The 15,661-nt window shown below is 37.1% G+C and overlaps 1 protein-coding gene across 3 annotated transcripts in view; it reads left to right on the top strand.

The window, feature by feature from the left end:
• Positions 1-4,732: 4,732 nt before the first annotated feature.
• Positions 4,733-15,661, top strand: part of LOC107558287 (interleukin-6 receptor subunit beta-like) — a 26,200-nt gene continuing 15,271 nt past the window's right edge. For 2 of the 3 annotated variants that reach the window (XM_016241928.1, XM_016241926.1), the window contains exons 1-5: positions 4,761-4,973; positions 10,063-10,241; positions 11,016-11,164; positions 12,534-12,693; positions 13,897-13,979. In XM_016241928.1, the coding sequence (XP_016097414.1) occupies positions 4,891-4,973; positions 10,063-10,241; positions 11,016-11,164; positions 12,534-12,693; positions 13,897-13,979 (654 nt within the window). In that variant the 5' untranslated portion in view covers positions 4,761-4,890. Of the gene's footprint in view, positions 4,737-4,760; positions 4,974-10,062; positions 10,242-11,015; positions 11,165-12,533; positions 12,694-13,896; positions 13,980-15,661 lie in introns of those variants that run through there. The other variant, XM_016241927.1, reaches the window with a different exon arrangement.

Genomic DNA, 15,661 nt, shown 5'->3' with positions numbered 1-15,661 from the left:
CTTATAATAATGTTTTCTAATTTGAGTGGTACGGGTAGGTTTTCGCGGGAAATTCGAGCATGACACTGCGTCATTACGTCACGTCTGTAAACATAAAGAAGTTGTCCCGGCTTCTAGGCTATCGCATGTGAGGATCCTGCAGGTGACCGATCGTTTATAGCCTTTTCTCACAGCAGCCAGAATAATTAAATGAATCATTTTGATACCGAATTGTAGTCCATAAAGGATTATGTGTTTATGAAACACATGTGAATGAAATTAAATTTATATTCCAGTTATAAATGTGCTTCTGATTACAGATAGGCTGGGATTACAAAGATTTGTATTTTAAAGAAAACCAGTTCGAAAGGAGCATAATTAGCTTTTTGGGTCTAAAATAATTTCTTAAAATGAAATTGGAAGAGTATGACAATTAGATTAAACTGAGCAGAAATTTAAATATACACGCTAATACACACTATACTCATAGTCACCAATGCTGATGTTGTTAACATTAATCATTTGAGAATAAAGTAGGGCTGCACGATAAATCGCATTCGATATTTAACGTGCATCTTGTCAGTAAAGCCATTCTGTAATAATGGGTAAATCTCCATCACGTGTGGGCTTTCACATGGAGCAGCATTAACTACACAGAGCCGTTGTTCACCGACAAGCTGCGCAAAATATGATCGTGATTTTGCACAGCTTGTCAGTGAACAACAGCTCTGTGTAGTTAATGCTGCTCCATGTGAAAGCCCGCACGTGATGGAGATTTACCGCTGATTAAAGAACCGGCTTTACTGACAAGATGCGCATTAAATATCGCATGCGATTTATCGTGCAGCCCTAGAATAAAGTATAACAATAATAATAATTTGAACGGTTTGATGTGATATGAGCTAACCGATCTTTAGATTTAATCACCATTGGTAGCGAGATTAATGGTAATGCTTTTTTCCTCAGTTGGTCAGAACAAACGTGGCAGACTTGTTACTTACTTGTTCAGATGGCAATATACGGTTAAAATTCTTATTTGGGTCATATTCCAAGTTGTAGGCTAGAATCTGTGATTGCGAAGTACAGTCCACATCGGTGCAGTGACTGACTGCTACCATAGACTGTAAAAAAAAGATGGATGACGCATCTCCTAATCCTTCCACTATATAAAAGTGAAGCCAAGGCATCTCAGTTCGGCCGCTGCCATCTTGAATAAATTACGTCATTTGGAGCCAGAGTCTGCGCAGTAGAGATTTGTTTGGAGCCAGAGTCTGCGCAGTAGTGTCGTGAGGTGGTACCACAGTATCAAACTCCCGCCCAAACTCCCGCAGACTCAGTCAACCATAACGACACGCCCCGTTTTTATAGCATCAAGTTACTAGCTAAAATCAAACTTATCACAAAAACGAACAATAGAGCATATATCAACGTGATAACAACTACCTTAAATGACCAAAACCATCTTTCGGAAAATTGTATTGGAAGTGTTATTATTTCAATACTCAAATACTCTTCATACTCTTCAGAACATTAGATTCATCCGCGCTGGAGCCGCGCCGACTCACAACCCACGCAAGCTAGATAATTCCACACACAGCTGCAATTCCAGGTTTTCAAACAGAGATGGCGACAAAGAGGCAAAATTTACGGACTGCAGCTTTAATAGAAAATGTAATGGGGAGATTAGATAGAGAGAGAAATTATTCATTATTAAAAATGAATATTAAATTATAAATAATGCAAAGTAGAAGCATTTTCACTAGTGGTCTCAGGCAAGCTACACTGTTTGTAGTGTATTTTCAAAGAGTGTAGGTGTGTTTGTTTTTTGGGCTAATGTTCCCTAAGTAGCAAATTAGGTGTGAAGTAAACTAAAGGTTATTAGCTATTTTTACACTGGGACAATCCCTTCAATGTGCCTCACCACACCTTCCTGTTTCAATATGAAATATGTTATAGACATAGGAAAATTTACATTCATCGAGCTATTTCCTGGGTTCTTTGTCACAGTTCATGTAGCAGGAAACTAAAACATGCCAGTGCAAATATTAAATGGCATGACATCTGTGCTATAAAAGTTGTGATTTGGTGTTTGGTCCAGATATTTGTATGCTGTCTTACCACATACTCAAATTATGAACATTCCCATCACAAGGGAAGTACATACTTTTAGCATGTGGTAGTCAGTTATTATTTTTTTAAATAACCATTATTTGATATAAAATATATATTTTTTAAAAAGTTAACTTGTTTTATTTCACCTAGTTGACAAGACAACCTTTTAAAAAAATTAGTTTAAGCACTAAAATAACCAAAGCTAAATAAACTAAAACTGTTGAAGGGACGAATTGTTGAATGAATTGTTTTTTTTCGTTTGTTTTTTTCGCACAAAAAGTATTCTCGTAGCTTCGTATAATTGCGGATGAACCACTGATGTCACATGGAAAATTTTACAGATCCAACTGAACTCACGAGAGACTTGGAATAATGCTGATATGTTTGGTTTGAGCGATCGAGCAAGTGAGTAATCGGCCATTATGGAGACCGCATGAATCATGTGATATGTGTACAGGCCCATTAGAAATGATCATTTTAACATTAAAATGAAAGTTGCATCACACGCATCAAAGCAACATTTAAGAATTGCACAATTCCTCTGTAACGTATTTGAACTGTACCATGAAGCCGGTTTAACTGGCTAGCCAGATGAGTTTCAGTTTAGTTTGCAGTGCACCGACTCTGGGCTTTAGGTATACCATGAAAGTAGCTCGGCTTTAATCAGTGTTCATCACCATAGTAACTTATGCTGGACTGTTAACCGGTTCTTTCGGTTAGCGAGCTCAAACTCAATGAGCAAACTTTGTGTTGTTTCTCCTGTCTGTTCCTCAAACCACATATAATAAATGTTAACGTTATATTTGTGCAACACCCCAAAGGGAGGTAAAACATTCATTTGCATATTATTGAATGAGAATCCACAGCATACTGTATGAATTCCAATAACCTGTTCCAATGGGACTTTAGGGAAGTTGATATCTGAAATGCTTGCTTCCTCTGAGCCATTGTGATTATTTAAACTCTGTTTATGACAGGCCAAGGGTTGTGCGAAGTTATTTGACTTCAGGTACGTAACTCATTTGATTCTGTATTCTCCAAATGTTTCATTTATTTCTGAGTCATTCTAGTTCAAGTACTTCCACTGTTTTTATCACTCGACATGGAAACAAAATATATTCCTATCCTATATGAATGACTGGGGTGAAATTGCACTTTTATAGGAATAGTTCACTCAGAAACAAAAATGTACTCACCCTCAGGCCATCCAGGATGTAGATAAGTTTGTTTTGTCATGGGAACAGATTTGGAGAAATGTAGCATTGCATCACTTGCTCAGCAATGGATCCTCTGCAGTGAATGGGTGCCGTCAGAATGATACTGTGATGATAAAAACATCACAATAATCCACAAGTAATCCACACCACTCCAGTCCATCAGTTAATGTCTCGTGTTTGTAATAAACAAATCCATCAAGACATTTTAATGTTAAACTGCTGCTTTCAGCTTAAATACGAGTCCATGTCTATAATAACACTTTCTTCTTTTTTCATTGTTTTTATCAGCTGATGGCAAATATTAAGCAAAATATTTGGTTTTAGTTACACCGTAAGGCATGATTTGAATCAGCTTTTTGTGATATATTGTTCATGCTTTGTTGTTGTTGTATGCTTTGTATGTCATTTTGCAACTCTTGTGTTAACAAAAGAATGTGCCAGTGTTGTTTGCGTGCTCATGGACAATAGCAGTGTGAGAAATAGTCCCTCATCACAGTATTGTGTGCTGTGTGTTTGAATCTCCACAAGGGTGCTTTGAGATTGTTTTGACTGAGTAGGGTTTGCAATTACATGATGAATGTTTTCCATCGGATGCATGTTCTCCCTCTCTCTCTGAGCAATTTAAACATAGCTCTAAACCCCATCTGATCTGTTACAAATATCCTGCAAAACGCGTTATATAATATTTTTTTTTTTCATTTCTTTTATGTAAAGCACTTTGAATTAGCATTGTGTATGAAATGTGCTATATAAATAAACTTGCCTTGCCTTGCCTTACAACTCATACGCTGTGTTACAGTAGCTATACTCAAGTTTTGTGTAAGGAACAGATCTAAACTGATTTATTCACTGAAAACCTTCCTCTCCACCAAACGGACGTCAATAACATTCTTACATAAACGTAACTGATGTCAAACCTGAGGCAATACATCTAACACAAAAAAATATTTGATTTGAAAGCATCCTTCAAAATCTGTGAAAGCTGTGGCTCAGTTTTCGCCCAAACTGTATGATAAGTAATGGAAGTGTTTCACTGCGTCACCTCCGTTACCCAAAACAACAACACAATATTGTGCACTGCTGCGAAACAGCTGTAAAAATGAAACACCATAAATACTTCCCTCAATGTTGTAGGCATGTGTCCTGCTGAGAGTTTCTGTACAATTCCCAGCTCTGGATTCTTTCTTGCCCTTTATCTGAAATCGGATATGTTTGTTTGCTTTGTGGGTCAGTTCACACACAGCCTGCCGCTAATCAGTGTTGAATCGGGCTGTATAGGACAGAGCGGGGCTAGTTGTCACACCGAGACGCTATAAAGATATATTACTCAAATGCTTAATAATATAATAAAGATTTTAACTGTACGAGTGTGATTTTGAACCATGTTCTCATGTCAAGTGTATTTACAAAATGTCAGGCTGGCCACATGTAAGTTGTTAATATGTTATGCCGTTTTAATAAGCAGCGGGACTTGTGTTTGTGTTCAGACAAATTCTTAGACATTTTCTCTCTACATAGTATTCCTGTCTCCATCGCAGCAGCAGCAGCAGCAGCAGCACTCTCAATCACCCAGTGTGTGATCATGCAGTACACCAACATCACCTGCTACTGGGAAGCAACTGACCACCATCTGAACATCAGCAGCTACACACTTCAGATTAACAAGTGAGCCACATTTCACACTAACAAAATCATCCAAATCATCATCTATTAGCATGGGTTTTGGACATGTATCACATCAGTACTGTCATATCTATCTGTTTATTTAAATATTCATACTGCAGTACACTGAAAAAAGTTTTTCAAGCAGTACTTCATCCAAATAATAATTTTTCTTTCAATTCAATTTACCATTATTTGTTTTATTTTTCAAGTAATATTTTTCTTTAGTTCAAAACATTGATAAATATATTTTTTTTTCATTAAGAGCTCAACTAAGACATATGTGTTTTGACGAATGTAAAATATCAAGGTTAGATTAACTCCTATTATTAAATTTATATCATGACCACGCCTCCTCACACTGGGGCTGCAAGTCTATTAACGACGCCATTTTGTCACCGTGATTGTGTGTGAATTCAGCGAGCTGTGGATGAGAAGGTGGAAACTTTGTTTTAGATAAGTTAGGTGTATGGACGTTATTTTCCGCCATTTACATTTTTTTTTGCTCTTTCTTTTCCTCGAGAGACTGTTTGTGATCGGCGAAAATTGTTGTTTGTTTAAACGACGGGACATTTCTCATCTGTTAGCTAACGTTAGCTAGTTTTCTCACGCGCCTGCAGCGCACAAAACCGCGCTTGAACCCCGGACCAGCGAGTTCGACTGAAATTATTTTCGTCTTTTCCTTTTTCTTTTTCACTCGATGTTGTTTATGAGGAGTGTAAGTTAATTTTACTCATACAGCAGCCGCGATTGTAGCGGAGGAGAGACGTTGGTGGCGCTAATATGGTGAGTGCAATAATTTAACGACCACGTTTAATAGACATGGCTGTTGTTTGAAAGAGTACGTTTAAATTAATTAACGGTATAAATACAAAAACGGATGAATATACTTCTGTTCTGTCTAGGTTCAGAGCCCTCTTAATGACTATCCTGTTTTGGAAGGAAGAGAAGAGATGAAATGGAAGAGATGCTTTGGAAGTGTAAGTATGGCCCTCATAACTGTGAAAAGAGAGCACAGCTAACGTTAACGTAATATAAACATTATCCCCCAGATTCACAGGCCAGTCTCAGACTAAAATGCACGTTCAAGCATTTTTATAGAAGTTATTTAAATATCCTATTTTAACCAAGGCCTAGTCCTGGCTTAAGCTAAGCCCTGTCTGTGAAACCCTGTCTCTATGTTCAAACATAGAAGTTATACAAGAACGAAACAATGTCATTGTTCACATCAGGCATGTACATACATTTAAATGAATTTATGCACTAAAATGTACACTTATGCCACCTCATAGCAAAACTCCAGATCAGCAGTATGTCATGTGGGTTAACTGAGACCTGTTCTGAGGAGGATCACTTTATTGACTGGCACACTGCACAATTAAATGTAAACCCTTAAGTCAGATGCCCTTATAAAGACTGTAACTTTAATGTTTGATCTTCACAGAAAAGTTATCAACGACAAGCCTGACATCACCCAAAGGCCAGCTCTTTTTACAGTAAACCAGGTACGTATAAGTGCATTCATCCCATGTTGTATTTGCCATAATTACAAGATTCCAACTAGGAAAAAGAATTCATGTCCTTGTAGAAATTATAACTACCATCTGTAATCTGGGAATTTTCTGAGAGCTTCTACTTGTTCCACGTGACTGTACCTGACTGCTGCAGATTAATTTAGGCATCGATAGTGTTGCCATAGAAATGCACAATTCCCGGTCCAAGAACATGAACAGCTCTAAGTAGAACATGGTGTGAACGCAGTATATGATCTTGAGTATTTGACAACAGTATTATCTAACTGACTTGATAATGTCTTTTGTCGATCTGTTTCTTCCTCTGTTAGGATGCAGCTGACAAGACAGACTCCAGTAAGAATCCTCAGCGTTGATCAAGCATAGGGGTCGACCGATTATCGGCCTGGCCAATTATCGGCGCCGATATTAAGCATTTTTATGATTATCGGTATCGGTCATTTTCAAAACCGATTCACCTATAAAATAACTTAATTTTGAAACGCGCTATTTGGCTCTGATGCAGCCTGTCAGAACTCACCACTCTGTGGCCTAGAGCAGTCTCCGCCCACCGCCCATCTGATTTGTTGGGAGTCACGAGTCCGACCAATCAATGCGGAATTCACTCTCACTCCGAAAGCGCTTGCGAACTGGAGCTGCTTCAGTGATCACGCATCAGTTGTCTCTCAAAGGTAACGCATCAGCAGACATTGCTTAATTTGCAATAAATCACAATCCACTAACGTTACACTGAAGTTGCAAAACACCTCAATATTATCTATGATTTTCGCAATGCAGAAAATGTGGACGAAATCGCGGAATCCAGTCAGATAAATGGAATTTACTGTATGATGCGAAATGTCACGGATTTGTCAAATTTTGGATGAATGAATCATAAGTAGGTCTGTACACTTTTGGTCGTTTTGTTTTTAGATGATATAGCCTAGGCTACATGATGAAGTATGTTTTTAGAAGCCGTTTTAATGCTATTCCTTGATAAAAATGTCCTATTGTTTTTGACTTGTGATTTAATATGTTGTAAACGTTATATGAGATGAAGAATTATGTCAGGCTATTGATTGATTTTGCATTGTTCTGCATTTCCCCAGCTGATTTGAATAAATAAGCATTGGCTGATGTTGAGTGTGTGCTCTTCTTTTTTTTTTCTTTTTAATGACAGCCTAAAATTAAATGATGATAATGCGAGGCAAGCGTACGACATAATTGTGACCTATTTTTAGCAGAATTCATTGAGGGATTTGACAGTGTGATTCATAGATTAAGTATTTCAAATGTAGGCTATAATATACACGCATGCACAAAGATTTTTTTTCTTGCCATCTTTTGGGGGTTTCTTGCTTTTAGACTAGTCGGATACAAAACTTCCGTTTAAACGACAGTCAAATTAGTCGTTGCGCACATCCCTACTCACTACATGAGGACATAAATACATGAACAACATCTCCAGAACTGCTCTGACTCCCTCCGAGAGTCGCTTCATGATCATTTGACAGTTTAATTTGAGTAAAATTATCGCAGTGTTTCCCACATACTTGTGGAGGCATATATATGCAAATTCATTCTCTGGCAGCAGTAGGCACTGTTGGAGTTGTAGATATTAAGGTTTCCCCGGTAACGCTGTACACAAAGCAGCGCTCCGCTCACAAACGCTGCTTTATCAGACATTACATGCAAGATGAAATGAAAATGACTTCCAAAAATTTCTGAAGACAGTCGGGTTCCTTCAGAAATACAGTGATATAAAAACACCCGCACCGGGTTTCAATTTTGAAACGTGCAGTGCTCATGTTTATTCAACAAAGTCAAAGCCTTTTGGAAAATCTATTTGTGGCGGTCAGTTTTGATACTGTGGCGGGCGCCACAAATAAATCAATGTATGGGAAACACTTACATAGGCTACAGAAACTTTCTCATGGCAACCCGTCAAAATATAAGTTCGGGTTAGCTTAAATAAATTATCAGAAATATATTACTGTGGTGCAGTATGAAATGCATACAACAATTATTAAAACTTTTGTTTAAAAGAATAATCACACAATACGCTATTTCGTCCATGTTTTTATTTTAATAGTAAACCCTTTGCCAAAAAAAATTAAGTTGAACTCTCATTTGATTAAAAGATAAATTAAACTGATTTATGCCTTCATTTGCACTGTACTGTAAATTAAAACTAACTGAAATTTCTAGTGTCACATAGCCCAAGACATGTCAATAGGCTATTGAACTAAGTGTGCCTGTAAAAGGCTATTAGTGTAATAGTTTCATGAAAATAGTTGCAGTCTTCTTAACGACTTCTACAATATAGCTATGAAGACAATTCAATTATTTACACTTATTATATACATTTTTTAAGTTAATCCATTGATGTGCATTAGATGATGAACTGAATAGTCATCCCTACTATTGTAGGTTATGTTTTAGTCATCAGAAAAGAATTAATGAGGAATTATGAGAGGTTATGCTATTACACATACATTTCTAACATGTAAATTATTGAAGCCAAATACTTACATTTCCCCAAGCTGTTTAGCTGTAGTACAGTATTCATAGGCTTAATCATGAAGCATACAGTGGCCCCACTTTTAACTCTCTCTTTATATTACCCTTATTGTAGATGGATGCACAGAGGAAGACAAGAGTAAAAAGTGCAGTGTGGGAGTACTACACTCAACCAACACCAGGAAAGGCAGTTTTTGTCAGAGCCCTTGTTATTCTTAAATTTGACATGAATTTTAATTTTTAAACCAGACATATATATATCGGTTCAAAATATCGGTTATCGGTCTACTTGATCTGTAATAATCAGTATCGACATCGGTATCACATCTATATAAAAAATATCGATGTGAATCATTACCCTAAATTTTTATAATTGGATGAATGAAACATTTTTTTCATTGTATATTGTAATACATTTTTAATAATAATAATAATAATAATGATATATTTAAGGGAATTAACTTTGCATATTACTTTACTGCTGATGTTTGATTCAGTAGGTTTCTTATGTTTTAGTGCTTTGATTGTCGTGACTATTGTCAACCAACATGCACATTTGTACCGATCATTGAAACTGATAATTGATAAACATGAATGTTTCAGGAAACATGTTAAAGTCCATTAACTCAAGTCTCATGCATTGGGAAGTCACTTCACCTTTAATTTGGTTTTTCATTTGAAATGCTTCTACATATACATCAATAAACACCCTTTTATAATTTTTAGGGGATTTACTGATCTTTTTATTAGTTTAAGTCTACTAACTAACTAACTTGTTATCTTGATTTGAAAGTATTTACCAATCTGTCAGTATGGTTTTGAGTAGTCAGAGAACAGATAAAATCAACAGGTGGTTTAAATTGCCACGCACAAGTTTAGTATTCATATTGACTCATTGCAATGGTTTTTGAAGCAGCTTTATTTGCTATATAGTCCTTTGCAGATGAAACAAGTTCTTGATGTTGCACTCAGTGTTTTGGTTTCTGTGTTCTTTAAAGCACCGTTCATTTTATTTGCAAGCATGTAAGTGAGTGTGAATATTCCTGTGTTATTCTGCCCAGAACCTCTTGTGATAGTAAACACAGCTTCATCCCGGTGGGGTTCTGTAAAACCAGAGGCTCTAACTGCTACGTTCAGCCCATTGATTCAGCGTTACACTGTTTCTGCGCAGATGTGATGGCGTCCACACGCAATGGAGCCATACGCTCACCGCCGTATTTCTTTAATGGGGTCAATGCAGGTACTACACATCACGAAACAACATTAACATGCATCCAACGAATTCTGTGCAGATTGTAGCAGCTGTGTTCACAATAGCATACAACCATGCTACTCCTTCCATTTCAGGGTGAATACTATGTCTACTAATTTCTATTATGCATATAATACCCAGATTATATGCAACCGTCAGTAACAAATCAGCATATTAGAATGATTTCTGACTGATCATGTGACATTGAAGACTGGAGTAATGATGCTTAAAATTCAGTTTTGCATCACAGGAATAAATTCCATTTTAACATATATTCAAATAGAAAATATAATAATATTGACTGTATTTGATCAAATAAAAGCAGCCTTGCAAACCCCAAACTTTTAACAGTAGTGTATATATTGTAGATTTGTAGCATGCTAATGTTTGAAATGTTTGTGACTAATCCTTATCGATTATTCACATTATTTCACATGCTTAAATGCATACTATTAATAATGCAGTGTGCAGTACACACAGTAAGCAGTATGCTAGTATTCCATTCTGCCATTGTAACAGGTCAAGTTGTGACAACGCAAACTTTCATATTATTATTGCTTTCATATTGGTGACACCTACCTAAAAAATATTCTGTAAATGACTCATTTCCATCTATATTGTAATGTTTACAGTCATTTTTCATCATGCTTTGTACCTAAATCCATTATGCCAAAGGCATTTCATGCCTGACCACTGTAAATAACCTGTAAATAAAGAGTCTTTTCTTTTGTCTTCTCATTATGTTTTCTCTCTCTGCTGCAGTGAAACTTCCTCCTCCACAGATAAAAGCTCTCAAGCCATCAGAGAGAAGGTCTGGGTGTTTGCAGGTGATCTGGAGAATGGCTGAGAGCTTTCCCAAGAATGAGCAAGTCTACATACTGCTCCAAATGGAGTACACGACACACAACCAGGTTTGTACATATATGACTAAAATATAACAGCTATAAGAGAGATAGTTCACCTAAAACTTGCCTAAAATTACAATTCTGTCCTCATTTACTCACCCTCATGTCTTCAAACATAAACTTATGATTATGACTTTTATTTCAGTCTTTTTCTCACACAAAGCTGTTGTTTGACCTCAGAAGGCAGATTGCAGTGCATGAGTCATTTAGACAGCTTTTGTGGTGCCTTTGCTCTAAAAGCTTATTCAAAACATCTCCCTATGTCTTCCACAGAAGAAAGTAAACAATGACAGAATTTTAATTTTCAATAAGAAGTGCACTTAACTGTACTGAATGTGCACTTGTAATGTACCTGTACATCAAGTCTTAAAAGCATTAAAAAGCGAACTGTACTTTCAGATAATATAATATTAATGAAATAAAAGACCACTTAAGTGTACTTAAAAAGAGTTCACTTTCATGACTGCATTTAACACACTGAAGTACACTTTTAAAAAGTATTACATTAATACTTTTACTTTACAATGCACTTTAAATCATTGTTTTAATAATCATTTATCTTGCTTAAAAGGCACGCTTATGGGATGAGTTGACTAACATACTAAATCACATGTAAAATATTGATTACAATTTGAACTGAATTTACATTTAAACTGTACTAAACTTAATCTTTACAAATGTGTGATTAAAAATATAGGCTTATTTAATTAGATGACATTCATGTTTCAACAGAAATTGCAGAAAACACAAGTATATATTAGTTACCATAAATGCTTATCAGTACGTTCATCAGTACACGTTACTATATTGGAAATGTGAAGGAGCAAGTGTAACGGAGGCCAGAGAGTATGTGCAGTGCAGGTAAAACCTCACTCCCCTGATCTCAATAGATGCACTAGCGACTGATGCTAGAGGCTGCAGTCTTTAGCCTCCTTGTTAGTGCGTCCGCCTCCCATGCCTGGAGACCCGGGTTCGAGACCCACTTGGAACAAGAACGAGGTGTGGTGGTGAGGACCTGGGAGAGAGGGGTTACATTGGTGCCGTGACCCGGATGGGAGTGAGGTTTAGGGGGGTGAGTGTAACGGAGGCCAGAGAGTAGGTGCTCAGGTGAGGACCCAGGAGAGAGGGGTTACACAAGGACAAAAATAACACTCTTAAGATCAAATAATTGCAATACGTTTTAATGTAATGGTAAATAGCATGCAATTAACTGTCCGAAAACATTACATTCAGTACATTCTTTTAAAATAGAATAATTCCAGTACTCCTTTTTAAAGTATGCTAAAGTGAACTTCTTTTTCACAAGGTTTAACAAAACTGATATATAGTTGGACTATATATAAGATTAGACCATTAATAAAGCTCTCTCCTGTAGACCCGATCCCAGACTATACAAGCGTTTTCCAAGGAGACGTTTGAGCTGTGTGACCTTCACCCAGGATCCAAGTATACAGTGAGACTGAGGACTCAGGACAATCGAGCACACGCTCACTGGAGCTCGTGGACCTCTATAGACACAACCACAGCAGAGAAAGGTGAGACTCTGACATTTGATGCTTACTAAGGCTTGAACTCTTAAAATGAGCATGCATTTTCACATGCCACCAAACAGACAATTAGTCAAAGCAATACTACCCTTGAGAAAAGAGTACTTGTTATGGAAATAATATACTTAAGTGTGGAATGTAATGTTTTCAGATACTTACTGTAATTGCATGTTATTTACAATTAAATTCAAATGTGTTATAGTTTAAATTTATATTAAATGCAATTAGTTACTTTAGAGTGCTTTTTTTGACCCACTTAAGTACAAGTTAAGTGTACTGCTGAATGTACTGACAAGCATTTATGGTATACTAAAATATACTTTAATATCATTTCTGTTGAAGTCATGTATTTAAATCTGTTTTTAATTATACATTTTTAATGATGAATTTGCAATTTAGTACATTAAAAATATAATAACTATAACATGATATTATAATATGAAATATTGCGTTAGATTGCAGATGGGCCTAATGGTCTAATTTTATATTTGGTTCGATCATATATCAATTTTGTTCAACTTTGTGAAAAATAGGTTTACATTGGCATATATTTAAAAGAGTGCTCTGTGGTAATAATATACTTTTAAAGAAAATACTTAAGTTTGTATGAATGTAAGGTTTTCAGACACTTAATTTCATGTTGTTTGTAAGTGCAAAGTAGTTGAACTTAAGAGGTGATTTGTACGTCTTGCATTTAAATATATATTTTACTTACACATTGCTAATGATGAAGTTGCAATTTAGTATATTAAAAATATATTAACTTTAACATGAAATAACTCACTACAGTTAAAATTATAATCATCAAGTACTTTACCTGTGCTTTATGTTAGTCAACACATCAAAAAAGTGTACTTCAAAGCAAGACAAAAGATTATTAAAACGTAATGATTTAAAATGTACTTCAATCCTTTAATTTTACATTATTACAAAGTGTAGTTTTTAAAAGTATACTTAAGTGTGTTAAGAAACAGTCATGAAAGTGTACTCTTTAAGTACTTTTCATTTTATTAATATTATATTTTCTGCAAGTACAGTTTTTTAAATATATACTTTTAAGATTTAAAATGCACTTCTTTTTACGATCAGTTTGCTGACAAAGAGAGATGTCTGTTTGAGTGATTTGAGTCTGTTAGTGTTGTTGAATGTGGCTGTATGGATGAAGATGAGTTTGGATTGATCTTTCCTCAGCTCCGTCTACAGCTCCTCGGCTCTGGAGACTCATCCAACCTGCAGAAGAAGCTGGAAAGAGACGCCTCACCCTGCTCTGGAAGGTTTGCTTATGCTCCATAGGAAATTGTTTCTAAATATACATGATGAGGATGTGATTCAAAGGATGGTAGTACGACTTGAGCCAACAGAAAAACAACAACCTCTTATTATGCCAAGAGCATCGTTGTAGTTCTGTCAGGACCACTATCGTCAAAATGATAGATACTTAGCATAAAGTTTGGTTTGGCGGTATGGTTCTGTTCTGGGCAAAAACCTCCCTGCCCATCCATGCAGCCTGTCATGAATGAGCAGGGAGAGCAGCAATAATAACCCCCCCAACACAAACGATAGGCCAGAACCGCCCAAACCACAACCGATGGCATTCTGAAAGAAGCATATCCTTCTGGAATAACAGAGACTGGGGCAGCAGCAACTTACAGGAGAAGGCAGCGAAGGGGTGCTCTTCTTTATAAGAAGCTAAGAAGAGCAGCAAGCCCCTTCCCGGAGGAGAGTAGCAGCGAAGGGGTGCTCTTCTTTATAAGAAGCTAAGAAGAGCAGCAAGCCCCTTCCCGGAGGAGAGTAGCAGCGAAGGGGTGCTCTTCTTTATAAGAAGCTAAGAAGAGCAGCAAGCCCCTTCCCGGAGGAGAGTAGCAGCGAAGGGGTGCTCTTCTTTATAAGAAGCTAAGAAGAGCAGCAAGCCCCTTCCCGGAGGAGAGTAGCAGCGAAGGGGTGCTCTTCTTTATAAGAAGCTAAGAAGAGCAGCAAGCCCCTTCCCGGAGGAGAGTAGCAGCGAAGGGGTGCTCTTCTTTATAAGAAGCTAAGAAGAGCAGCAAGCCCCTTCCCGGAGGAGAGTAGCAGCGAAGGGGTGCTCTTCTTTATAAGCAGCTAAGAAGAGCAGCAAGCCCCTTTAATGCAATTGGCAGCCTAGTTTGCAGCAAACATAGCGCACTGCAGCCATAGAAGCAAGCAATGAACGGATCAGAGATAGCAGATTCTACCTTGCCTAAAAGCTTCAGCATCCATTTAAAAAGTCTATAACAACAGCATATAATAACTCAAATCAACTCATCAGTTTCTAGTTTGGCCATCTCCCATTGACATTTGTGCTCGTTGTGTTACGTGTCCTCAATCTGACAACCCACGTGAGCATAGACAAAACTACAGTCGTTTTCCTCTGGTTCCTCACTTGCTGAGCTTGGTGTGTTGCTTCCCCCATATATATATTATTAAGCAACATTTCCTGCTAAGTTTCCTATTTCATTCTCATTGCTTAACGCTATGTTGGCAAATATGCTATTGTCAAATATTGCTCGTTGTTTAAGGCTAGTTGTTCAGTAAGTAGTAGTAAGCAATCTAGTGTATTGGTAAGGATTTTTGTCTATGCTCACGTGGGTTGTCAGATTGAGGAGTTATTATATGCTGTTGTTATAGACTTTTTTAAATGGATGCTGAAGCTTTTAGGCCAGGTAGAATCTGCGATCTCTGATCCGTTCATTGCTCGCTTCTATGGCTGCAGTATGCTATGTTTGCTGCAAACTAGGCTGCCAATTGCATTAAAGGGGCTGCTCTTCTTAGCTGCTTATAAAGAAGAGCACCCCTTCGCTGCTACTCTCCTCCGGTAAGGGGCTTGCTGCTCTTCTTGTACTTGCGCTGCTTGTACTTGCTTAGAATAATTGGACTATATTTAAATCCCTTGTGTCCATTTGAGCGCTCAGTCGTAACCTTCCAATCACCACCAAAGTGT

Source organism: Sinocyclocheilus grahami, unplaced genomic scaffold, assembly GCF_001515645.1.
Source record: "Sinocyclocheilus grahami isolate Dianchi unplaced genomic scaffold, SAMN03320097.WGS_v1.1 scaffold639.1, whole genome shotgun sequence".
Lineage (NCBI taxonomy): Eukaryota > Metazoa > Chordata > Actinopteri > Cypriniformes > Cyprinidae > Sinocyclocheilus > Sinocyclocheilus grahami.
The sequence above is the reverse complement of the archived record's forward strand: the minus strand, read 5'-3'. Positions and strand labels throughout refer to the sequence as shown.